This window comes from Thunnus maccoyii, chromosome 21 (genome assembly GCF_910596095.1).
Source record: "Thunnus maccoyii chromosome 21, fThuMac1.1, whole genome shotgun sequence".
NCBI classification, from domain to species: Eukaryota; Metazoa; Chordata; class Actinopteri; order Scombriformes; family Scombridae; genus Thunnus; species Thunnus maccoyii.
This window is the reverse complement of record NC_056553.1, coordinates 13,026,444-13,052,106: the sequence shown is the minus strand read 5'-3', so window position 1 is coordinate 13,052,106 and position 25,663 is coordinate 13,026,444. Positions and strand designations below refer to the sequence as shown.

The 25,663-nt window shown below is 39.7% G+C and overlaps 1 protein-coding gene across 2 annotated transcripts in view; it reads left to right on the top strand.

Annotated features, from left to right (window-relative positions):
• Positions 1-25,569, top strand: part of flt1 (fms related receptor tyrosine kinase 1) — a 35,284-nt gene extending 9,715 nt beyond the window's left edge. The window contains exons 5-30 of one of the 2 annotated variants that reach the window (XM_042398736.1): positions 1,260-1,425; positions 1,544-1,680; positions 2,678-2,849; positions 3,071-3,188; positions 3,452-3,621; positions 3,812-3,959; positions 9,698-9,821; positions 10,243-10,351; positions 12,435-12,740; positions 15,943-16,089; positions 16,168-16,299; positions 17,430-17,536; positions 18,470-18,605; positions 19,069-19,173; positions 19,279-19,392; positions 19,489-19,577; positions 19,920-20,007; positions 20,101-20,198; positions 20,288-20,410; positions 21,107-21,218; positions 21,404-21,503; positions 21,705-21,810; positions 21,935-22,032; positions 22,335-22,404; positions 22,556-22,647; positions 22,990-25,569. In XM_042398736.1, the coding sequence (XP_042254670.1) occupies positions 1,260-1,425; positions 1,544-1,680; positions 2,678-2,849; positions 3,071-3,188; positions 3,452-3,621; positions 3,812-3,959; positions 9,698-9,821; positions 10,243-10,351; positions 12,435-12,740; positions 15,943-16,089; positions 16,168-16,299; positions 17,430-17,536; positions 18,470-18,605; positions 19,069-19,173; positions 19,279-19,392; positions 19,489-19,577; positions 19,920-20,007; positions 20,101-20,198; positions 20,288-20,410; positions 21,107-21,218; positions 21,404-21,503; positions 21,705-21,810; positions 21,935-22,032; positions 22,335-22,404; positions 22,556-22,647; positions 22,990-23,158 (3,336 nt within the window). In that variant the 3' untranslated portion in view covers positions 23,159-25,569. Of the gene's footprint in view, positions 1-1,259; positions 1,426-1,543; positions 1,681-2,677; positions 2,850-3,070; positions 3,189-3,451; positions 3,622-3,811; positions 3,960-6,114; positions 6,426-9,697; positions 9,822-10,242; positions 10,352-12,434; positions 12,741-15,942; positions 16,090-16,167; positions 16,300-17,429; positions 17,537-18,469; positions 18,606-19,068; positions 19,174-19,278; positions 19,393-19,488; positions 19,578-19,919; positions 20,008-20,100; positions 20,199-20,287; positions 20,411-21,106; positions 21,219-21,403; positions 21,504-21,704; positions 21,811-21,934; positions 22,033-22,334; positions 22,405-22,555; positions 22,648-22,989 lie in introns of those variants that run through there. The other variant, XM_042398737.1, reaches the window with a different exon arrangement.
• The last annotated feature ends 94 nt before the right edge of the window (positions 25,570-25,663 follow it).

The window sequence follows — 25,663 nt, the reverse complement described above, 5'->3', positions numbered from 1 at the left end:
TAGTTCAAACCCAATTCTACAAATTAGTCACTTAAGTGGATACAGTTTTGTTCAGGTGTTGAAAAAAAAGTGTCAAACGCTGAACCGTTAGCTGATGCTCTGCCTCCAAGTTGAGTCAAGACATTGTAGATTGTGCATCTGATGCCTTCTCAATATCTGGCTCCAATGCTCAGCTGGGACAACTTCTGATTAAAAATTACATTAATCAGCGAAAGAACATTCTCAAGTCCACTTCTGCATTACAGTAAACGTGAACAAGGACATAATCCATCAGAACTGCAGACTTGGACTTGAGTCAGTAACAACAATGAGATCTTGAGACTTGAAGTCTCCAGTTTCAGCCTGGATAAATCTCACAAAAATTAAACAAGGCAGTGACAGATGCAGCTTTGAATATAATTAGACCTATAGCCTACATTAGAAGGACTTAGCCTCAGGTTTTAAAAAAAAATGCTATTTTCAAATACCACTTATGATTCATATACTATTGGATAAACTGCCAGGAAATTTTGTACAGTCATGAAGATCAGGATCCCCAAAAGATAAATCCTCCTGATGTCAGTGATTGTCTGACTTTTTTAGCACCACCATGAGGTTTATATTTTCATTTTTTTAGTGAGATTTCTCAACTGTGTCTGGATTGTTATGAAATCAAGTACAAACATTATTGGTCTCCATGAACCTTTGGTGACCCTATAATATTTCAATCTGGCACCATCATCAGCTCCAAATCAAATTGTCCAATAATTTGTTAATCTATCTAATAGCCTTTTCCCCCTTTTTTGCAATGAGTGTTACAGTTTTATAGAGCCTCTGGCATGTTTGTAGACTCTTAGTCTTGTTAATAAATACTTTTCTCTTGGCTTGGAGTTGCCCCTCAGGACTCAAAATTCATCATGGATTTGGCACAAAACACTTTCTCACTCTGGACTCGATACATGTTTCTATTGACGCTGAGAAGCTGAGCCATTTTCCCGTTAAAATCATGTCATTTATTTTCTTTTCTGGCAGTGATGCAAATGACAAATGCTAATGTTTCCTCGGGTGTATTGTTGTTGTTTTTGCAAAGTTCTCACAAGTGAGCCTTTCCACCCTTATTTCCATTTTTTGTGGTTATAGTATCAAAATTCCTCATTGTGATAGTCTTCTGGGGCCTTAATTTCCCCACTTGTACGTGAGGTTTTAGTTGTGCTTGATGTGTGTTCTCATGGTTTTGGTACAGTCAAACATTTGAAGTGTTTTGCCTACTCCTCCCACAGTTCCCCAACCACAGCCTGAGTCCAGATCAGAGGAACATTATTTGGAGCAGCAAGCAAGGCTTCACCATCCGAACTCCCACCTTCTATTACATTGGCCTCTTCTACTGCCAGACCACCACTGACGGCGTAACACACAAGTCACGTATATACTTTGTCCACAGACCAGGTCAGCATGCACTCCGCAGCAGTACATAAATCACACGTAAAAATGCATGTGTCTCCCCTCTAGTCCACTCTGGCCTCTCTATGTATCATTTCCTATATTTTTCTCTCTCTTGTGCCAGTGAGTAACATCATGGAGGTGTATCTGAACAGCAGTCGTCCTGTGCAGGCCCTGAAGGGAGAGAGACTGGTCTTGAACTGCACTGCTAAAGGGGAGTTGAACACCAGAGTCAACATCACCTGGGACTACCCTGGAAAGGTCAGACGTGCATTCATGTCTGCAGAGAGTTTGTATGAACCAGGGAAGAACAGGATTAGACGACAAATGACCTTTGACAGAGACTGACTAGAGGTTTAATAGTCTGTTGCCTTCAAATATTCTTCAGGGAACAGTAAGTCACTTCACTGTGTCTGATCTGAAATAAGATGACAAGCTGACAGACTGTTAAAGTAAAAAACCTGACTTGCAGTTCCAGCTCAAGTACACGTTCTAGTCGCTTTATTGATATTTTAGCTGAGTGGAGTTTTTGATCCTACGCACCTGTCACTAAGATATTATGGTGTACAAGAATTTTTTATAATCTAATTAAAACCTGAGTATAGATAAAAGTTCTTCTTTAAAAGTTTATTTGAGCAAAAGTAGAAGGTTACTATGTATTTATTGTATTCAAAGTATAAGCTGCCATTTTTTAAAAAGTTTTTGAATTTTTTTTTGAAGTTTTACAATTTCAAATAGCAGAATGGACAACATCTTTACTTATAACAAATGTGGATGTAATTGATCTCAACTGCAGTAAAGTACCAGTACACTTTTTAAAAAGGCTTATTTCATTACGGGTGTATAACTTGTTGTATAAATTGTGTTAGTTAATAGATCATTTATTAATGTTTTATAGATTAGTTAGTAGCCATTTGTAACAGCAACTTTTGTGTCGCCAGGTTGTAAGAAATCTCTCTGGACTGTGGGATTTATCAGGAATAGTCACTTTTTAGAAAAGTGCTACAGAGAATCTAACATTTACAACTAATATTAATTACTTTGTAATGTAATTACAGTATATATTATAAGTATGCATTCTCTCTACCATGCAGATAAAGTATATAAATACATCACTCCAGTTATTTTAACTTCCATGTAAGAAATTCTCCAGCTTTGGGATTCACAACTTGACAAATTTAATTTGAACAACGTGCAGGGACTCTTAGCTGAGCCATCAGCGTTAATTCTCCGGCTTTGTCTCCCTGTCCACCTCCAGAATAACAACACCGGCTCCACCACCAAAAGGCTCCTGAAACACAGAACGCACATGTTATTCTACAGTATTCTGACCATCCCGAAGCTCCAGCGTGCAGACCGAGGCCTCTACACATGCCGAGTCACCAGCGGTGAAAAAACCAAACAACAGAAAGTTAATGTTACTGTGTATGGTGAGTTTTTTCCCTTCAGAAACGCCCTTAGATCATTCAACCACGTAAGGATTAATCATACACTATTGCTGCAGCTGCTGCATGAGTATCATTCTGATGTTTTCTTCGGCTTCATTATACTATCACTTCCTTTTTTACAGACTGAATCACTGTTGAGGGTGAGGGATAAATGTCACAATAGTTATGTTCATTCACTTAATCCTGTGTTTCCTAAATTTTAGACCGCCCATTTATCCGTTTGAAGCCAAGACATGGATCTGTGATGGAAGTTCAAGCAGGACAGAAATCTTATCGAATCACTCCCAAACTCAGAGCATTCCCCGTTCCTGAAGTCATCTGGTAAGAGACCACTTGCACTCTTAGATCAGAAACCACACCCTACTGCTTCACTAGAATTCTGAGAAAGTTTCCCCTTTAGTGTATAATTCCCTTTTTTGTGTAATTTCTAAATAAAGTCTACTTTAATTTCCGCCATATTTCCTGAGGAAGATGATGTTGGTTAAGCAACCAGCGATTGACAAAGATTGTGGCTCATATTGTTTTAATAATTGTAAAGGTGCTGTCCTTGAAACTCTTCTTGAACGTTGCTTTTTTTCTGACAGGTTGAAAGACGGCCAAGTGGCAGCAGAGCAATGCTCGAGATACCACATGGACGAGAATTCGCTGGTGATCCGGGATGTGGCAGAGGAGGATGCTGGGAAGTACACCGTCCTGGTACGAATCCAGGAACATGGACTCTACCAGAATCTCACGCTCACACTCATGGTCAACGGTGAGAAACACTGATTGAATTCCTCACCCACCAATCAGCCTTAGCTCTGTCTGTCTCTCTTCTCAGAGATTAAACTTTGCTCTTGTATCTCTGTGTGTGTGTGTGTGTGTGTGTGTGTGTGTGTGTGTGTGTGTGTGTGTGTGTGTGTGTGTGTGTGTGTGTGTGTGTGTGTGGGCTTCTTGGCTGACAGTGAGTCCTCAGATAGGGGAGAAAGCTGTGTCGTTGCAGGACCCGGGCTCTGTGCCACAGGGGAGCAGACAAGCTCTGCACTGCACATCCCATGGTGTCCCTCCTCCGCACATCCAGTGGCTCTGGCACGCCTGCCCATCCAAAGGCCTGTAAGTAGCTCATAAGCACATAAAAAAAGTCTATAAAATGAAATTTAAAACAGACACCTGAATAGTGTCAGTCTGCATGAACGTTAATTTTTGAAAATTATAAGAATCCTTAGATCTCTTTACAAAGTTGCAGATTTTTTTTTACAAACAGAACAATGAAAAGCTGTTTGAAATACACATTGAGACCAACCAAAAAAGCAAAATATAAGACAGAATATATGAGTTTACAGCAATACTGAGCTCTCTGTGTCTTTTGTTGCTTTCTAATTAATCAATTCAGTAAATTTTAACAAATTAAACTGCACTATGCAAAAAAAGGATGATATATGCTATTTTTATGTTTTAATTTTAATAATAATTTCTCATTGGTTGATATTCAATTAATCTTTACACATCTGTGTGTATTTTGGCTATAAATAATATTAGTGCCGTAATTTTTCAAACATGATAAAGATGTTTTATTTGTTGTCTGTTAATTCGGTGGTGTGTAGTGTGTGTGTGCGCGCGTGCACGTGTGCGTGTGTATGTGATTTTGAAAACGAGACATGTTTTGTCTATTTCAGCATATGTTCAGACAGAGTTTCCTCCTTGTAACCAGAACAGATGCCTTTGGGGGCCTTTCATGTGCAGGAATGTGTGAAAATGTGTGTGCGTGAACTCACATGTGTGTGTGTGTGTGTCATCATGTCTGTGTTTATATGTTTGTTTGCTTGAGCAACTCTTTTCCCATATGTTTGTTCTCTTACTGTCCATGTGTCCTTTTCCATATGTTTGTTTAAGTGCGTACAAATGTGTTGCGTGTGTGCGCGTATGTGTGTGTCAGTGTATGTTTGTGAGTGTGTGTGTGTGCCTGGTACATTCACAGACACAGTACACAGTGTATCTCAGACTTGAAAGGACAGAGAAAAAAAAACACACTTCAATAGAGGCCAGTTCCGTGCTCTCAGTCACGATTTGTTGGTTTCCAAATCAAACGCTATGATTTAATGAATTTCCTGTCCAGGACACAGGGTGAGAGGCCTGTTTATTATTGTGATTGCACACCGCATCCTGTGATGCTTTTTCTTATATCTGACACAGACACTATATATAAAGTTCTCATGAGAAATGGCCCAACCCAAAGATGCAGTGGGACAGTCATTTAGCCAACTTGCACAGTGACAGTACTAACACATACACACACACACACACACACACACACGCACACACACACGCACATGCACGTGTACTCAAGCAGGCACTTGCCAAAAACATTGATTGAGTTGTTCTTGGAGGTCAGACACTTATTGTGTTGCTCATGAACAAGTCAGAAAGGTTAAGTATTACCTGAGAGCACCACAGCAGCCGCCCATATTCTATTCCCCATCTGAGACACACTGACATCATCGGCATACTTGACCCTTAACCCCGGCACTCTCACATGGCGCCATGCCGAAGTGCCGCCTGTGTGGTTTCATCTGTCCATCTATGCCAAATGTAATCTACATAATGTACATGAAGATCTTTTAGACCAGATGGCAAAGCTAGAATATCTGATATTCACTGGGTAGAGAGATGTAAGCGCTTCATCCTGAAGAAATGTCGTCATTATTTAGAAGATCTGTTTCATTCTTACATTTAGATCTCAAGGTTATAACTATTTTTGAAATTTTGCTGCAGTTGCACTTCAGAATTGTATTATTGTGCAGACAAACAGCATATTTGAGAGCATGTTTTATCTTTTATCATGGTAAAAGTGGTAAGAAAATTATTTTATGATGAATTAGTTTAGTCATCGCTTGATATTTAGATTTAAATTAATTCAGATTGGGTTAATATGCAAGTAAATTCAAAATTTACTTTGGTCTATAAGTAATTACACTAAATATCTGGTATAAAAGAAAAAGAAGCAAAACAAAAACATCCAACAAAAAAGGCAAATACTCCCAACAAACCAGAAAATTAGAAAACAATCCAACATAGCATAAAGATGTCTACAGACTGAGAAGGTCCAGCTGCACAGTAACGTCCCAGCAGATTACATTTGGCCTCTTCATAGGCTGATTACTGGCCCTGTGTAAAGCTCTGTTCTGGTTCTGCTTCAGTGACTGTGTTGAGTGTGTTTCTTTAGACTAGTTTTTGGCTGGATCCTCACTAGGCCCCTTGTTCTTTGCAGCCCGGCTGCACCACGAGCCTGACGCCGCGCTGGAGGAGGCCCAGGGACAGTGGACCAGGCTGGGCCAGGCTGAGGGGGCCTCGCGCCTGGGTCCTGGGTCCACTCCTGGGTCTGGCCCTGGGAACCGCAGTGCTCTTATCTGGCCTGGGCAGGAGGCGCACTGGGCTTCCTGTGCGAAAATCAGAGCGCTTTTCCTCTTGTTGTTTGGCTTCCTCTCCGACGCGAGACGCTTCCCAGCAGCGTGATTGTCCCTTCGTCTTCAAACGTGGCACAGTCCGCTTCCTCAAGAGCTTGATCTATTCTTGAGAGCCCCCCCCCCCCCCCCCCCCACCAACACCACCACCACCCCAACTCTGCTGCCCCCCACACATACCTCTGCAACCCCTTCCCTCACCAGCTCTGCCCTCCACCCCAACCCAGCATCCTCCACTTCAACAGAAGAACAACTCCCCACCCTGGAGCTCCCTCCTCCCCCTCCTCCTCCACCACCACCACCACCACCACCACCACCTCCACACACTCATCAACGCTTCTCCATCGCAGCCAGAACCTTCAGTGACATTACCAGTGATCCCATGTGATGATCCTGTGCTTGCTAAACTGGTGTGGAAAGTGAGGAAAGTGACTTGGAACACTGCTGAGCAGTGAAGACCAGGAGACACAGGAAACAAGGAGGAAAATAAGCCACATCACTAAGGATTTAAGGACACCTGCTTTACTGATTATTTATTTATTTCCTCCATTGCCCAAGTTTCAGTCCTCCCCTCGCACCCAGCCATCCTGTAGTTGTTTTATGCTTTTTACATTTCACAGACATTTTGAGCCAGAAGAAGTGCAATTCCATCCATCCACCAGCCACATTTCTGGAGCTGCTTTGCTTTTTTATTGTGTCCTAGAGTGGTACTATAATGGGCGCATGAACCGTGCCTGTCCCAAGCCCTGATCTGATTCTGACATCCACAAAAGCTGTGAGTTTCTGTTCCGATTTTTAGCCACCGGTAGAGGGTCAAATGTGCTCACCTGGCGATGGATGGGTGAAACAGGAGAGAGGACAAGCTTTGTGTTGTTCACTATGGGATGCCTACAGTTCTCTATTAAAAGACTAACGGTCAGCAGCAGACGCCTACCATGTAGGAAGTCTCCACAGACCAAGAGACTATGACTGCCCTCTGTCATATTGTGTCATCCTGTGTCGTCCAGTGTCCTCCCATGTCAAAATGTCTAATGTTTGTTTGTCAAATGATGTCAGTATAACAGCCCTCTTGTCTTTGTATTGAAATTAAAAAAAAAACAGCCAAGTGTATGTGTGATACTACAAGCCATTTTAAGAGAGTGAGTGCCGTAAGTGTTTTAGTGCAGTCCATCTGTGTGTGTGTGTGTGTGTGTGTGTGTTTGTTTGTTTGTGCGTGTGTGTAAAGCAAGTGTGCGCAGGAACGTCTTTGTGTGCGTGCGTGTGTGTGTGTGTGTGTGTGTGTGTGTGTCCCATTCTACGGGTGTCTCCCAATGTGATCCATTCATTGTATACAGATGTTCTATGAGTAATATATGAATCTAATATTTAATAATTTTATACAACTAACTTACATATGATGAAATGACAATATTTGCCAACTTTGTATGAAACTGTTAAGGTGTATTGTTTTTTTGAAGTGTTATATCAGTTGTGTTTTTGCATTAAACTTTGCTTATACTTGTGTATGGTGTATGGTACGGCTCTGTGGTTATTTCGGGGTTGAAACAGAAACATGCAGGACAGGGACAGTGGTCAAAGTGTATTTTAGGCAGTGAAACAGGACAGGAAGAAAAAAAGCAGGAGATGACACCCACTGATACACAACTTGGAACAGCTCATTCATATTTCCAGACAGCTGCTCACCCTGTTGGCAGGCACACACTGTGTGAATGTGGCTGTGGAGTGATTGTAATTTTGTGTTTCTAACATCCACACATTCATCTAACTAATCATATTTGTGTGTGAGTGAGAGAGCCTTTCCTGGGAAGCGTGGGAGTGTTAGCTGGTGTAATCTGTGCCCATGTGAGTGTGCGTGTGTGGGAGCGTGTAGCAGGTGTGGGTATGTGCATGCATGTGTATATGTGTGTGTGTGTGTGTGTCAGACTCGCGGTGTCATGCACAGGGTGGGTCCCATCTAAATGCCAAGAGGAAGAGCAATCAGGGAGAAGAGAGGAACCAACCTCAGGGAGGAGCTCAGGACAGACAGACAAGGATGACGACAAGGATACAGACAGAGACAGGGAGCAAAGAGGGGCAGGGATACATCCATAAACAGGCACAGGATCAATGAACACTGTGGAAATTATAGTTTACACTGAGGGTGGTGAAGCTGGTGAAATAATGAAGCTGCATTCTTTGGTGTATGAGATTGGTCTACATAGATAGATAGATAGATAGATAGATAGATAGATAGATAGATAGATAGAATTCACATAATTATCATCATCTTCAAGCCAACTTTTACAATTTGTGTTGCACAAAAACACGTCCATCCCAATCTTTGCAACTTTTAAATGAGTGTTAAGATAAAGACTCACAAACAAACACAAACTAAATGTTAAGAAATGTAGAAATATTTTTTGGTGTTTTGCCATTTTGTTGATAAGAATCAGTGCAGCTTTATTTCATTGATATATTTAAATTTTTTGACAATATTTCTTATGTTGCTGTTTCCTGCTGCACTCATCGCCTTTATTAAATTATTAAAATTAAGTTTTATTCATAACAACATTTACTTATTCTTTGTTGTAGAGAGTATTAGCATATCTACATTACACTACTTGATATTTACAGTTATATTTGATCATAGATATATGAAATAATTATTTGCCAGTGTAGCGGAATAAAGAGAGTATTATTTAAACCCAAATTAGACCAAATATGCATGATTCAGATTTTTTTTTGGATCTAAGTTGAATGTTTCACCACTGCAGCTGTTATGACACATGAAGAAGTAGATGAAGAATACTGTAATTCATCACACATTTCACTATTTTATCGCCTCCTCCTCCTTCCTCATTTCCAAAATTATCATCAGCGTGTTGTAAGGCCTGACATCAACTCCTGTATGATTTCAGTTTTCTTCATCATCAGTCGATGAGCAGAAATAACCACAAAGCTGTTTGCATAAGCTCCAGTTCCCATAGCTTTACTGGTGTGTAATCTATGGATTTAGACTAGAGTCATTGAGAGGGACAGGAACTCTTGTCCTGGAAATGTGGGATGATTTGTTAAGAATGGAAGGAAGCTGATCCACAGGATGACAATACCACCTCTGCATCCTCCATGGATGAACATTCCAGCATTACATAGCACTCCAAAGATTCACTATTGTCAGCCTGCAGGACAGGGTGAGAGGACGTGATGCTATTGATAAAAATGGTAATGATGATGATGGTGATTATGTGAATAATAACATCAAGCAGCGACGATCAAGGCATTTTCATGCTGAGCGCAGCTGAGAAAAACATACACACACACACCTGGAAGCAGCTTAATATGACTTGTGTCAACACAGCTGAGTCCTTCTCCTCCTCCTCCTCCTCCTCCTCCTCCTCCTCCTTCTACAAGGTGTGTGTGTCCGACGTCCTCCTCCCTATGGAGCCCTGTGACAGAGAGAATCCCCGCCACGTCCACACACAACCACATCCTGAGTGTTACGCACAGACAGGAAGTGCTTCAGGGGAAGAAAAAGGTGGGTAACAGGATTTTGGCTGACATTGGCAAGACTGCAATTGAAAAAAAAAACACAGAAAGTGTCTTGATATTGCAGATTCTGTGGTGAAAATTGATCTAAAATACGCTAAACTGAAAAGAAGTTGCATCAGGGGATCATCACATGTATTTCACATGCTCTTACTCACAAAGAAACACACCTACACCACATTAACTACCAATACTTATCGACAGCTTGCATGTTGAGCTGCCCACTGGGTTGGAAGTGGGCAGGAGGTCTGGCTCAGAGACCCCTATTGTCTGCTTAGCGAGCCCATGGAAAATATGATCCCTGCCATCAGTGGCAGAGGTAACGAGAAATGAACCTTATGAATGTGTGTGTGTGTTTCACAGTGTGCTAAGTGCCGGTTTGCTCATGCGGATGTTTGTGCTTTTCACAGACGGTGGGGGTCCTGACTGTGGCAGAGGCCTTTGTGTCTGGAGTGTATCGTTGTGTTGCCTCCAACTCTGCAGGCACAGACCAGCTAGACATCCACTTCTACATCACAGGTGATACCAGACGAGATGAATCACCTCTTATAGCACATGGGCGTTGTTCTTCTTGTGCAAATCAGGGGATTTTTGTTTTCAAGGCTTAGAGAACTAATTACAGTAGGAAAGATCTAGTTCAAATTCCCTCTCAGCCCTTAAATAACCAGTTTCTGTTTTCTTTTTGTCACCTGATTACTTTTCTCTCTTGACGTCCTCCTCCTACATCGAGAGTAGGCATACTGTACATCAGCTGATCCACTTAATGCCTTGTCATTCTTGGCTTGCAAAATTACTTTCACATCTATATTTTGGGTATTCATCCAGAGTAAGGAATAAAGGTTAAATGTCATGCCAAAGTCTTTTGATCTGTTTGGGTTAGAGTGACCTTAAAAAGGACACATTCATGTTTTCCACGAAGAACGGTCTCATACACTCGCTACACCCCAAAATATTATTTCTTCTAATTTGAGGTCTGATATGACGTCAGTTATTGTCAGTTATTCATCAATCATCTGGTGATTTTCTTTAATCATGAACAGACAGTATCTAATAGATTGAACACATTGCCTTCTTTCCTATCTTGTACTCAATATTGCCAAAAGAAAATATAATAGTAGTTCAAATAAACTTTATTTATACAATATGTTTTACACAGTTGAACCAGGATTAAAACAATCCAGGATTCCAATGAGGCAAATAAAATCAGATTTTACAATATAAAATGGAATCAAATGTCCAACAATATTATAAGATAAAAGTAATAATAATAGTAAAACGGATAAGACATTTTGTAGATAAAATAGTGTGTTAACATTGATGAAAGGCTTCTTTCTTTTTTTAAAAAGATTAGTTTTAAGAAGTGATTTAAAAGATGTCAATGATTCTGCAAAATATGTTTGTATTGTGTATTAAATGTGTAGATTTTCATTTCTATGAGAAGTAAAAGAAACACTGTACTCATGCAGTAGAAGACAAAATGTCTTTGATTGACCATTAGTGAAAGGTACAGATAAATAAAATGTAAAGAAATTAAAGCTACAGAAAAGAAGAGAGCAGAGAAGATGGGGAAGGGATGGAGAAATTACTTTTTTGAGTTTGCAGAAGAATATATAAAGATTTTACTGCTGTGTTACGTTCATTTCACAGTCAGGGAGACAGGAGGCGCAGTGTGAGAGACATGCAGAGAGATCCTGCAGCTGGGTCAGAGTGCCGCTGACACAGGATATGATGCGGAGTTTAAAACTGCACCACTGTCTGCAACAGCATCCACCAATATGTCACAATGCAACGGTGCTCAGTTATTTTTAAATTGAAGAAATGAAACTTTTCCCTATCAAATAATCTGCCATTTGCTCATTCTTCAAAATAAAAAATGACCCTTCAGTGGGTACAAATTTTAGAACCACATCAGAAAAGGTCAAACCGCCTTATGATGCACAGTGTGTATGTGTCACAGATGAAGTAACACACATTAATGTAGGTTGAAATACTTGGCAGAACAAAGTAGCGTACGTGCATTGTGCTCATACTGTAGTTTTGTGTGTGACATGAGGTTTGATTTGTTACTCGGGATACATGGTAAGGTTTTTGTGCCATGTGTTTTTTAGTGTGTGTATGCGTTGGTGTACAAGACTCTGCCGAGCTGTTAGTGTGTGAGCAAGAGCGAAACAGGAACCTGTGGCTCTTATCGTTCCACTTCCCCGTGCAGCGCACTTCCTTGGACTGGCAGGTCCGCTTTATTTCGGGAGGCCTTGGGGTGTTCGGGAAAGATAAACACTATCTGCCATCAGGAAACTCTCGAGCCGTTTCCACGGGAAGTTTCAAATGGCTAAAGTAAATAAAAAGCCTTTTCACTGTATTCCACTAGCTGCTTTTACCCACAACAGCATTCAACATTGTCTTCAAAGGTTAGCCTACAAAAATGGAGGATAAGTGGAATCAGCTATCAAAAGTATACGTTTCAGGATCCAGACACACATGTCGAGAAACTGAGAGGGCTCATTTATCAAACAGGAGATCAGCGGTTTATATTTTGTTCATGTCCCTCCTCACCTCTCCCTTTTTATCAATCCATCTTTTTGTCTCCCTGTGCTTCCCGTAGACGTCCCAGGAGGCTTCAGTGTAAGCAAGAGGGAGGAACCTAGAGAGGGCGGAGACCTCCATCTCACCTGTATAGCCAATAAGTACCTGTTCACAGCGTTGTCATGGCAACGAGTGAACGACACAGAGGGTGCCCGATCCCGGAGTCCTGCCCTGAGTAGTGAGGTCACATCAGGGGAGTTCTCCCACTCCCTGCTCCTGTTGCTAAGCAACCTCACAGCCAGAGACTCTGGGACCTACAGATGCTCCGCCCACCACCTCGTCACAGGACAGGTGACACACCTGGACGCACAGGTGGTGGTCACAAGTAAGTCGTCTCTCCTCTCTGTCCTCAGCATCTATAATCTTATAATCAATAATGTACCGGAAAGGAAAACTTACTTTAAAGAGAAATTAACTGTTTTACTTTGTTGTATGAATTTTTTATAAAAAGCAGCTGATCAAGCAAAGGCCTCATTTATATCAGTATTATAAGATCATGTTTAAGCATGTTTGCTCTTCCGTTTAGATTTTTTTTAGATTATGCAACAAAAAAACACATTAAATCCATGGAAGCAAAGAAAGGCCATAATCATTTCAATTTTGTAAGCAATTGAATACTGAAATACATTTAATGTTGAACTACCACTAAATTTATAGCAATAAAATATTTGACACTGGAAACCAATTATCTGAATGCATATATTTGTAATCTGAATTCCCCTCTTTGAATTTTTAAAAGGTGACTTTTTTTTTTTCTTTAAATTTTTTTTTTTAGGATGCAAATTTTTTTTTTTGCGGGTTCACAATTTCAGATAGAAAATTCAAGTGTCCAGAGGTTTCCAGTCGCTGATCTGAACTTCTCTTTCTCACATATGACTGACAAAACGTAACCTGATAGAATAAAAGTCTAATGGAGTTGGACGCAACTCAGACATAGTTCTTTTAAAATATTGGACGCTTGAATTTTCATTCTGAATTTATGAAATCTAAAAAATACGTGAAAACAAATTTGAAATTATATTTTGCTAATTTATAAGAGGGAAATTCAAAGCACATAAATTCAGAAGGATGGTTTTTAAAGTGCAATATTCCAATGCTATAAATTATCTCAATGATATCAAAAGTTTTTATTTGTATTCATTATTCAATAGTGATGCAGTTTCACAATTACATATTTTATAGCTCATAAGTCTCAAATCTTTTTGGCCCTGTTTTTGTTTCCATGCAACTCATTGTGCAGAGGAACTGAAACAGTTCTCATGAGTTGAATGATTCAGGGGCTGAGCAGGGGCCCGAGAACATACCAGAAATTAGAAATTATTTATTGTCTCAGGGCCTTGAGTGAGTCATGGGCCAAATCTGTTTTCTGAATTATGATTCTTAATAACTAAATTTCAAAGACAGTTTTAAGTTGAGCTCTGGAAAATTCTCGACTTAAATTCACAACCTCCCCATGTTTTCTGCGTATATATGTACATATGTTGCACATACATGCAAACAAACAAACACCCACTCTCACAGAGATCTAGCTGCTTGGGAATTGGGTCCCCTTGGCTTCCTGGGGCCCCACCCTGCCTTTGCTCTTGCGCTCCAGCTCAGCACCTCTTTCACGTGGGAATGAGCTCTTGTCTGGAGGAAGAGCACACAATGGCACTTCCCACAATGCCACATTTACAGGCCCCTACACAGGGCCGGAGGAACAATCAGCCAATCAGACACTGTCAGGCCCCAGCCCCCGTGGACAATCATCAATTGTTGTCCAGGAGGAAGATAGGGGAAACAACAATCAGTCGCCTTGGTTAAGTGACTTTTCTTCATGTCTTTTACTGCTGTTCTTCATACAATCAGGGCTCAACACGTCAACTTCCTCCCCTGGGACCCCCACAAGGGAATTATTAGAGAGACAGGGTGACCAGAAAGAAAGAGGGGGAGCTAGAAAGGGAGAAAAAGGGGGAGAATAGAGGGACAAAAAACAAAAAAATGGGGTTAAAAAGATCCCAGGAGCAATGAGTCATTTGGTCTAATTTTAGTGTATGTGTATTACAGTGTAATTATAGTGCATGAGAAGGAAACTGAACAACTGTATTCAACTCATTGTGTGTACTAACAGGTCAATAACTGTCCAGATGATGAAATACTACATTGTTGTCGCTTTTTAGAATTGGGTTTGTATTGCAGGGTATTTCAGGGTGAATAAGGGGCCCAGGAGAGCACGAACGTCAGCTGACTCACAGGTTGAAGCCAAGGCCACTCTTTTGCAGAAATGTGTCACTGCGAGTGCCCGATTATTGTCCGAGAGTGGCACTGGTCCAGAAAAAATAGCGCTGGTTTCACTTCATCACAAACGTGTTTTGGTCTAAAAATAACTACAAATGTACTGAGACAAATGTCAACACAGATCTTTTTTTTTTGGCGGCTTTTGTGGCAGAAGAAGTAAAACTAGAGATACCACATTGTAAAATATACTCTCTGAACAAGTAAAAGTCATCTATTCAAAGTTTTACAAAAGTAAAAGTACAAACATTAACAGCAAAATGTCCCTAAAGTGCCTATGATTGATATTTTTATGATAACAATGGATCAAATAACTTTGTGTAATGTGAAAAGGGCTGCTGGTAGTAACAAACCCAGAGAGAATTATCATCTGACTCTGCAGCTTCCTTCAGGTCTATTGAGCTTTTTACAGTCTTTCAGCTCATTGTTTTGGTTTTCTGTCCTTCAACTTTACTGTTTTTGTTCAGCCACACCACTAGCACAGCACAGTTTTCAGACACAACAGGAAAAAGCTATAAAAATCCACTGAACATTACCTGCCCAGTGCCAAATGGAAGACAAACAACGTTAGCAAGTAGCCAGTGAACACAGTGGAGTTTAATTTAGCAGCTGAAGAGCCAGATATTTCCAAAAGAGACCAAAACAAAGCAAAAAGGATAGTGAATATTCATCAGGTTCACCAGAAACAAGACTCCACAGTTGTTCTGTGTCTGCTCGATGTATAAATAGCCAACTGTTAGCTACTTAAAGGTAATATTATGTTAGTGCTTTTGTATTTTTTTCTTTTATTTAATTTTCAATTATTTTACATGGGACAAAAAAACACAACAAAACTCCTGTAGCCTAAAATCTCCTCCAGAAGAATAACCCTCTCCCAAAATGTTTTTTACATGACCAGAAAATATGTGAGTAATTGGCATTCATCTGCCTCACTGTGTCCAGCATTGCTGCTGGTGTAAACAACATTTTAATGTGGCAATTGGTCAAAGAGGAGATACTTCTAGCTACTTTATATACTGTTGAGTAGTTAATCAATAAAAATGCACTGTATTTTTAAGCAGTTTATATATTCTCATGTAAAACCTTAATATAAGTTAATGTAGCAGAGTAAAAAGTACAATTCCCCTCTGAAATGTTGAAGTTTAAAGTAGCATAAAGTGGAAGTACAGTGCATCTACATACCGTATTTGAGTGAAAGCAAACTCTCAGACTTTTGCACTCATACTACACATGGTGTGTGCTTCTCCTTTCAGTTCTGGAGCCTCCAGTGCTGCTTGATAATTTAACAGATTGTACTGTCAACGTGAGCAGTTCGGTGACCCTCAGCTGTCCCTCTGAGGGCATCCCACCCCCGACCATCACATGGTACAAGAATGAACGTGCTCTGTCACAGGGATCAGGTAAAAACAACAATTTACCTTAAATATGCAAACAGAAGCTGTTATCTAGTGTCTAAAAGTTTGCACCACCATCTTCAGGCATCGTCATATCACCAGAAGAGGGAACCCTCCATATTGACCGGATCACAGTGGAGGACCAGGGTTTGTACACATGCCAGGCCACCAATGACAGGGGGTCTGCAGAAAGCTCTGCCTATATATGGGTCAACAGTAAGTATCTGTAGTATCTTTCAAGCATCTCTGCCTTTGATTGGCTTTTCAAAGATGAGGCTCTTCCATATATGGTTACGTCTAAAGTCCATTGTTCCCAGTTCTCTAAATAGATGTATAGTCTGGATGTACAGACATGCATCACATCACATAGTCTGTCAATTGTACAGGAGGAAGATGGTCAAGATATAAACAGAAGTCTTAATGTATATTTAACAGTTTCTGAGTAAACATTGATCAAAGTGTGTCTTAAGATAATCCCAATGTAGGACACAGTCTTTTGTTCCGTTTTCCTCATTCACACACCCACACACACTGTAGCTTATACGTCCGGTGGCAGACAGTGACAGGACAGACAAGACCCATGTGGCTCTGTTACCCCTCAGTTTGAGCATCGGTCTCCTGGCAGCAGTGGCGGACACGCTTCCCAGCTCGGGTCTGAGAGGAGTGGCTGTGGGTGTGAGGTGTTGTTGTGTTCTGATCAGTCAGGAAGGAAACTGTCTCCCGTTTTTATTTCCTCCGGAAGGGCCCGGCCTGCATCTCAGAGGGGCTCCACGCTGTAGTGAACTGGGCATTTCTACATCTTCCAAAGAAAAAACAAAAAAAAATAAATAAACTTGAGATTTAATGAAGAGGTAGTGTAGTGTTTATGGATGATGGTGGGACAGTGAAAACACAGTGCCCCCATTTGGAAAGGAGGAGAAAAATGAAAACATCAAGCACCTATGTAAATGTTTTTTATGAAAAGTATCTTTGGTTTCTCTGCAATTTCTCCTTTTTTTGATTATCTCTGAGTTTCATTTCAGTACATTTCAAAACTGTATTTGAATCTCAGAGATGCACCAAGGAATAAACTCATGGTAAAAAAAAGCCATTCATCAATGGTCAAAACCAAGTTAAAAACTATAAATATCAACAAAAACATCAGGAAATAAATGAATAAAGTTATTTTAAATCAACTGAAGCAACTACAATACACAGAATGAATAATAGAAGTTTCTATTGACTCCAGGCCCACCTGTGTGAAAAATTAAAGCTTATTAAGCACTAATATGTGTTTCTGTGTGTGTGTGTGTGTGTGTGTGTGTGTGTGTGTGTGTGTGTGTGTGTGTGTGTGTGTGTTTATGCAGGTGCCTCAGAAGCCTCATTTCTGGAAATTCCCACTCTCACCTGTACCTGTGTGGTGGCCACTTTCCTCTGGCTTTTGCTCACACTCTTCATACGCAAACTGAGACAGGTGAGAGGAAACAAGAGAAAGTTGTGGCATGATGATGATGATGATGTAACAAAAACACATATTCAGGTTTTGTTTATTTTTAAGAATGCTTTTCCGTCTTTCAATTGAATTGAGAATTGAAATGTGTCTACATATAATACACAGCAGTTGTTTGACACTTTCTTTTACATAAAATCACTTCTTTTCTTTCCTCCATCTTCCCTCGTGAAACATCAGTACTTTACCAAATTGTTTTTGGATGAATGCATGTAGTTTCCAGGGTTTTTTTCTTAGTAGATGAAAAACATGTGTATACTAAAGTTTAAATAACCAGTGCTTTTGAATGTTTTAGTCAGTTAAGTACTAAATGTAAACAGAAACTCTGTGAAGCGGACTACTTTGTACAGGCCTTTTCCTCGTTCCATGTTACGCTAATGTCTGTGCCAACTCGCAAGTTGGAGACTTGAAATTTTGCTGGATGCTGAAAAGGATATATATTAGACTCTATAGTCATATTACTCTGGCCTTTTCTCATAAGAATACATAAATAGCACACATTCATAATAGGACAATAAATACTTATAATAAATAGACTAATGCAGGCATAACAACAATACATAACTGACATAGATAGTTGCAGTGTATTTAAATTCAGTCATACACAGACACTTATCCACCTGCATCCTACTCATTCTTTAATGCAAGAAGCTGCAAAATTCAGTTGAACCATTTTACTAATTGATTGTCTTCCAGGTTTTATTTTTAAACTAACATAAGTAAAAATAAAACACCAGGAACTACAAATCTACATGTTGATGTTACTATGTGTAGCAATGGTATGCACTGATACATTTATAGAAAAACATCCAGGAACCGTTTTAAATTTTTGTTTCTAAAATTTACTCATTTTGTTTATTCATTTGTCTTACCAAATGCTCTCTTCCCTCTCTAAAGCCCAACAGCTCAAACACCAAACCAGAGTACTTGTCAATCATACTGGACACAGGAGAGGGGCCAATAGAGGAGCAGTGTGAGAGACTGCAATATGACCCCAACCAATGGGAGTTCCCCAGAGAGCGGCTCAAATTAGGTACACTTCTTGAAAAAAAAAGTGCAGAAATCAATGTTTTTTGCCTGCTTTTCTTAGCTGTGACAGGAGACTAGATGGCTTTTGGGAATGTAATGCCAAAGTTGGGAGCGTGGGGATGTATTTAAGATCACATAACAGATACAAGGACTTTCTCATAGGTCTTATCAGATTATTATTGGGAGTGACTCTCATTCCATTAATCAGACTTTGTGTCTGTGTTGTCTGTGGTGAGCTAATTAACTCCAACAAGGGATGTGTAAACTGTGTTTACTGGAACTAATCAGCTCTAATTATCATTGGGGTGGGATTCAGTTAGATGGATTGTTGGTGGGGTATAAAGTCCTTTCTTATCAGCATCTCAAGTCTGGGATAGATGATAATAGTGATTAATAAAGTTGCTCAAATACACACAAAGACACACCTTACTTTTTTTTCACTCAAACACTTTGTCTCTCTCTCTTAGGGAAACCTCTGGGCCGTGGAGCCTTTGGTAAGGTGATGCAGGCGTCAGCGTTTGGTATAGAAAACGCCACAAGCTGCAGGACTGTGGCTGTTAAGATGCTCAAAGGTACAAGATCAGCTCTCTGGTGTTATGATAGAAAATAAAATTACAATTCTCTGGGAGAACATATGTGCCACTTTTTTTTTTTCTTTTCTGCCTTTTGTCCACTAGAGGGAGCAACAGTCAGCGAGCACAAAGCTCTGATGACTGAGCTGAAGATTCTCAATCACATAGGCCACCATCTGAATGTAGTCAACCTCCTGGGAGCCTGCACCAAGCCAGGAGGTGTGTGTGTGTGTGTCTCCTACAGAATGTGTCATGATTATCATGTGTCATCATAATATAATATGTGTGTGTCTGTGTTTTTTTCTATGTGTGCAGGACCACTCATGGTTATTGTTGAGTACTGTCGCTATGGGAATCTCTCTGCCTTCCTGAAGAGCAAGAGGGAGGTGTTTGTGCACAACAGGGTGAGCTCAGCAGCCTCAACAGTACTGTTGTCCATACACACAATTAAAGATGGTGTCATTATAGCCACATTTCACATACTTACATACACTTTAGTAGTGCACACACACTAGTAAACCTACTTCTGCAATCTGTTTGAGGCTCAAAGATATTATCTGTTCTTGAGCAGCAGCCAGGTTTACTTCCTTAATTTCTTCTCACAAGTGATTAAAAACCAAGCAAATATCTCAGAAAGTATGTCAGCCTTTCAGTCCGGCCTTACAAGTGACTGTATGCTATTCTTTCAACATCTGTCACTATCTGCTGTACAGTATTTAATGTTCATTGATTTCATTCCATCTCAGTTGGATGAAAGAAAGGATGGAGAGCCAGGGTGTGTTGGCAGCGTTGGATCTGAGTTTGATGAGAGCGACAACAAAGAGAATGATCTAGGTAAGGACAGGAGATTAGTTAAAAATTCTCCTTTCTTTGTGCACATGCAAACTGCTTGATAACATGCCATGTCCCTTGTCTTTCTTTCTGCAGATCACAAATCTGCCTCCAATTCTCCTTTATATCTGAAAGATCTCATCTCCTTCAGCTTCCAAGTGGCAAGAGGAATGGAGTTTCTGGCCTCTCGCAAGGTCTCACACTTCTCTGTTCTGTTTGTGCAATGCATGTGAACATGTTTGTTTCCTGTATTTTATATCTGTACTCTGTGTTTCCAAATCAGTGTATTCACAGAGATCTGGCAGCCAGAAATATATTGCTGTCTGATAATAAAGTTGTGAAGATCTGTGACTTCGGTCTGGCCAGAGACATCTACAAAGACCCCGACTATGTCCGCAAGGGAGATGTGAGTTTGCATGAGCAATATGGTTCCACAATGAGAAGTGTTACACTTGCTTTTTGCAAAATCACAGGCATTACAATAAAGCACACCACTGAATGCAAATGAATGCAACTAAAAGCATTTGGAGGGATGCGGTTTTTGCACCGTGTTCTAACATTTACAAAAATTTTAGTCCTAATGGTAACACTTTTAGCAAATTAACAAGGAAAAAAGGTAATTTGAGCTTGATAGGTACATTTTGGAATATTTCATATTTAATTTTTAATTATGATTTAGTATTTTAGAATAAATGCTTTTTCAGATTTTAAAACCGGATGCAAGCATTTACTGCATAGAAAAAAAAGCTTTTTCAACAAATCTTTTTGTGAATCTTGAGGGGAAAAAAAGTTGTGGTTAAAACAGAAAATCTGTGCATATTATGCGAATACAATCAACATAACAAGCATGAAAATGTCATAACTGCTTCAGTAAATCCCAATACAAGTCCAGCGTTCATGAAACTTTGAGGTATAATACATCCTATATTTGTTCTTATCACATTAGCTTGCTGTCTGTCTTTTGGAAATATTGAGCAATGAACATCATGCAACATTTTTCCTCAAAAAGCATCTGTGACCCAACAACTTCAGCCAAACTTTAGGTTTCCTTACACAAGTGGTCTTTTGTAACTCTGGCCCTGTGCTTTGATTGGCTGAGCAGGCCCGCCTCCCTCTGAAGTGGATGTCTCCAGAGTCCATCTTTGACAAAGTGTTTACTACCCAGAGTGACGTGTGGTCCTTTGGCATTCTGCTGTGGGAGATCTTTTCTTTGGGTAAGAACACATCTGTTCAAGTATACATAGGCTGGACAAAATAACAGAAATAACACCCAATCCTAAAGCCCTGCAACCTTCCCTCCTAATCCTAAACATTTAAGATGGTATCAGAGAGTTGTTGATTCAACTCTGGTTAAGTCTTCACATAATCATGTATTACCGTGTGTGTATTTGTCCATCAGGAGCTTCCCCATATCCTGGTCTTCACATAGATGAGGAGTTCTGCCACAGGCTGAAGGGGGGAACAAGGATGCGAGCGCCAGAGTACAGCACACCTGAGATGTGGGTTTATATTTTTTAAAACACTGTAACCTACGGGGAGGAAGAGGTGTAGTAATTACAATGAATCTCTACTTTTATCATTATCCGGAAAGAGATTTACTTTGCAGCCAGATTGCAGAAAAAAAACATACATTAGTGTCTGAAATCTCCCAGAGCAAGACACAGCTAATGATATTGATGTGTGTGTTTGTGTGTGTACAGTTACAGCACAATGCTGGCCTGCTGGGAGGCCAGTCCCTCAGACCGACCCACCTTCACTAACCTAGTGGAGACACTGGGAGACCTGCTACAAGCGAGGGTGCAGCAGGTCATGTTTTGCTCAGATTTGTGATTTATATCTTGTATATGATCTACATTAAAAGACAAAGACACAAATATGTCACAAAACACGGTCTTATAAATCTCACACTTTGGGTCCTTCTCTTCTACAGGACGGGAAGGATTATATTCCTCTGGGATCTTTCATGACTGGAGACACAAATCACAGCAAGACCTTTAAAGAAAACCCCCTTGCTGTCACAAACCTGAGGTAAGAAAGTTTCACTGTTACTGAAAAGAAACACGAGAGACGAAAATGAAAACAGCATGTAAGTTTGATCCAAAGCCTCAAGATGTTACAGCTTGTTTTTATGTGTGGTAGAGAAGTTCTGCAATAGGATACAAAAATTTGAAAAAAAAAAGAAAGGAAGAAAAGTGACAGGTGTAGATGTGAAAGTGATAGGAAAGGCCAGTGTGATGTAACTGAAACCGCCTTTAGACACAACAGGAAAGAGATTGAGAAAGTTGAAAAATTCACAGTTTATGTTTTGAATCTTAATCCAATCTGTCCAGCTACATGAGGGGTATGGCCACACTTCAGACTTTTGAGGAGTTGCCCTCCAAGGAGCGGGACACCCCTGAGGCAAGAAAACACTTTCACTTCTACTTGCGTGCAAAGACGCAGAAACAATGAATGCACCACAACTTTGTCAGAATTACTTTATTACATAGAAGAAAAATAAACCCAATAACCCCCCTGATAAGCTGCTTGTCTGCATCCTTTTTTGCTTCAGGATGAGCAGAGCGACAGTGGCATGGTCCTACCATCGGAGGAGCTGAAGCAGCTTACATGGAATAACGGCACCATGAACAGAAAACTCGGCAGGTTGTGTTCCTTAATCTTTAATCTCTGACCTCTTAACCTTCCTTCTAACTCAGACTCTCTGTGCGTAGCAGGATGCATGGAACCTTTTATCAGTTGAATGCAGAGATTACAATCATTGCCTGGTTGCGTTAGAAGAAAAACGATGCAATGGCAAAATACTACTTTTTTTAATCAACTCCCTGTTGTAGAGGAAAACATTTGTCATACAAACATATTAGAAAAAAGATTAGTTCGTGTTTTAAGGGAAATAACACTGAGTCATTCAGAAATAAATTAATGTGCATGCAGTGTGCTCGCTTAAGGCATTATAAATAACATGTTGTTATGTTTTTTTGTGTTCAGGCTCTTCACCTTCAGTAAATGCCGGGACAACCAGGTGCCTTTCCTGCGCAATGATATCACAGGTCTCCGTGACGATGAGCCGTCCATCCTGCCGTGTGACTGGGAGTCCGATGAAGGGAACTCGCCTCCTCCTGACTACAACTCTGCCTTTCTCTACCCGTCCCTCTAGCATCTGCTCTTGTCTACTTCTCTGACAACTTTATACAAGATTTAAAATTTGTATTATCGTGTTCCGTATTTTAATTCACTCGTACATTATTCTGCTTTTCCACTTTGCTGTTTGCATCCTCTACCTCATTATAGTATGCCCTCCCTCCCTTAAGTCTAAACCTCCCAAATACTTTTCCCATTTTCCTCCTTTAACCAACACTTATAATTGTCTTGATTGGACACAAAACATCTCTTCCCCTTTCTTCTGTTTCCAGAAACCATATGCTGTCGTACAACAAAGCCTCCTCATTATTATCAAGTATTATCTTCCCAAACACAACCCTTTCCAAGAGCAGCTAAGTATTACCTGACAGTACTTATCCTGTGCAGTTATGTGGAATGTATTTACTGACCTACAACTATTATTAGAGCTTATTGTATTGGTACCTCATGCGCTGAGCTTTGTGAAGAGGAACACTGCTGTATGAAATTATTGTTCCTGTTACACAGCCGCTATATATGCTGGAAGACGTTATTATTCATTGATTTATATCATGTGTTAGACAGGATGTACCTGTCGATATTTATTTCAATGCTGTAACCATTTCACAAATAATTTACTTATTAATCATCTCTGAAATTTGATGTCTGGGTCTGACTTCTTCTGAAAGTAAATTATATTTGATTTTACGTCAAGCATCCTTTGACATAGAGGCCTGTCATTCGGACTCAACAAAAATGAACTCTCATGCTGTTTTTAAGTATGTTTCTAATTTACAGACAATATTGAAGGCATGATGGTTAGTTCAGTTAAGTGTTTTTCCCCTTTGATGTATTTCTTTTCCCCAAAACATTAGTCAATTCACAGAAAATTGGCAAATATTTTGATGCTCAATTAATCATTTTTTCCAAAATACTAAACAATCTCTGGTTCCAGCTTGCTGCCTTTCATATGACAGTAATTGAAGATTTCTTGATTTTGGACTCTTAGTCAGACAAAACAAGCTATTTGAAGTATCAACTTAGTCTACCAGGCATTTTTCAAAACTTTTTTGACATTTTATAGATCAAACAACTACTCAAAATACTCTACGCAAAAAATATATTTAACACAGATGCATTAGCTAAAAATATGAGCACTCAGCCAATCTTTTAATACCTGCACCCTGAGGCAGACCCCATTTTAACCTGTGACAAAAGCTTCCTAGTAAAAAGCAAGTTCGTTGGTACAGTGTTGACCCTGGTGAAGAAATTCTAAGAAAATTAATGGAATCATGTTTTCTAAGAACTTCCTCTTCCAGTTAAGACGAGATCTGATAAAGATAAAAGTTATTCACAAAGCATCTTAGCCCTTAAGAGAGCTCCTAAGGTGAAAAGCTGTTAGGAGTAGGGAGGAGGACTTTTAAGAGGCTTAAGAGTTTCTTAAGCAGAGGAGAAAATGGCGGAAAGACAAAGAGGCAGGAGAAATATTCTCCAAACGCTGAATGACAGTGAGTTAATGAAACACTACAGATTAGATTGTGCAGGGATAATATTTGTGGTCGATCACACAATAACTCAATAATGCTATAATGCCAGTAATGAAAGTGATGACAACGCCTTAGATATTTGTCAGCTAGAAACAAAAACATTTACATCCTAAGCAACGCTGCTACTTATAGACTTGCCACCACAGAAGCTGTCTCATTTTTCCACAGTAAATATCAAATAAATTATGTACTAAAATTACCACTGTGGTAAATGAACTTAAAATAAATATAACACCTATCAGCATGTAAATAGATTACTGCACAAGTAGGCATGTGTTTGCAGACATTTGTAGGCTACTTTTAAAATGCAGCTAACAATTTATTCAGCACAGATGTTCATTACATAAAAATAGTATTTATAATTTCACCATCTTAATAGAGACTAAATTCTGATTAGGCCAGTTTCACTGCCCACTAAATGCCCATTAAAGTGCATTTTTATTTTATTTTATTGATAAACCAATCACACCTTTTAAAAGAATGAGTCATACCTTGCAACAGGGTCAACCAAACCTCCTCAATAAGGGTAAAGTTTCTTTCCTAAATCAATCCTAAACTGGGACTCCTTGCTAGAAGTGTTTTAGGCTAAGTTAGGAGCTCTCTGAGACTATTCTCAAAATGTAAACATGCAATCTGTATCTGGATGACATCTGATCATGGGCCTCTGTGTTTTGCTTTTTCCAGATTTCTAGTTACCAATCAAACGACCAGGCTTAAATGGGGTCCGAGTGTCATTAGTAGACACGAATAGACGAATGATAGACTAATGATACTGTCATTTTAGTTTATAGCAAGAACTACAATGCCAATAAAACTTCCACATTTTATATTGTCAGCGCAAACTTCAGGGATTGTGCATAGAGTGCTATTTGCTTGTATTTTTTGTTTTGAAGATTAATCACTGAAGAATGTAACATGTTTTAAAATATTTCAATTATGGAAAAAAAGCTGTAACATTCACAACTGCAAAAAAAAAAAAAAGAAGAACCTCATCA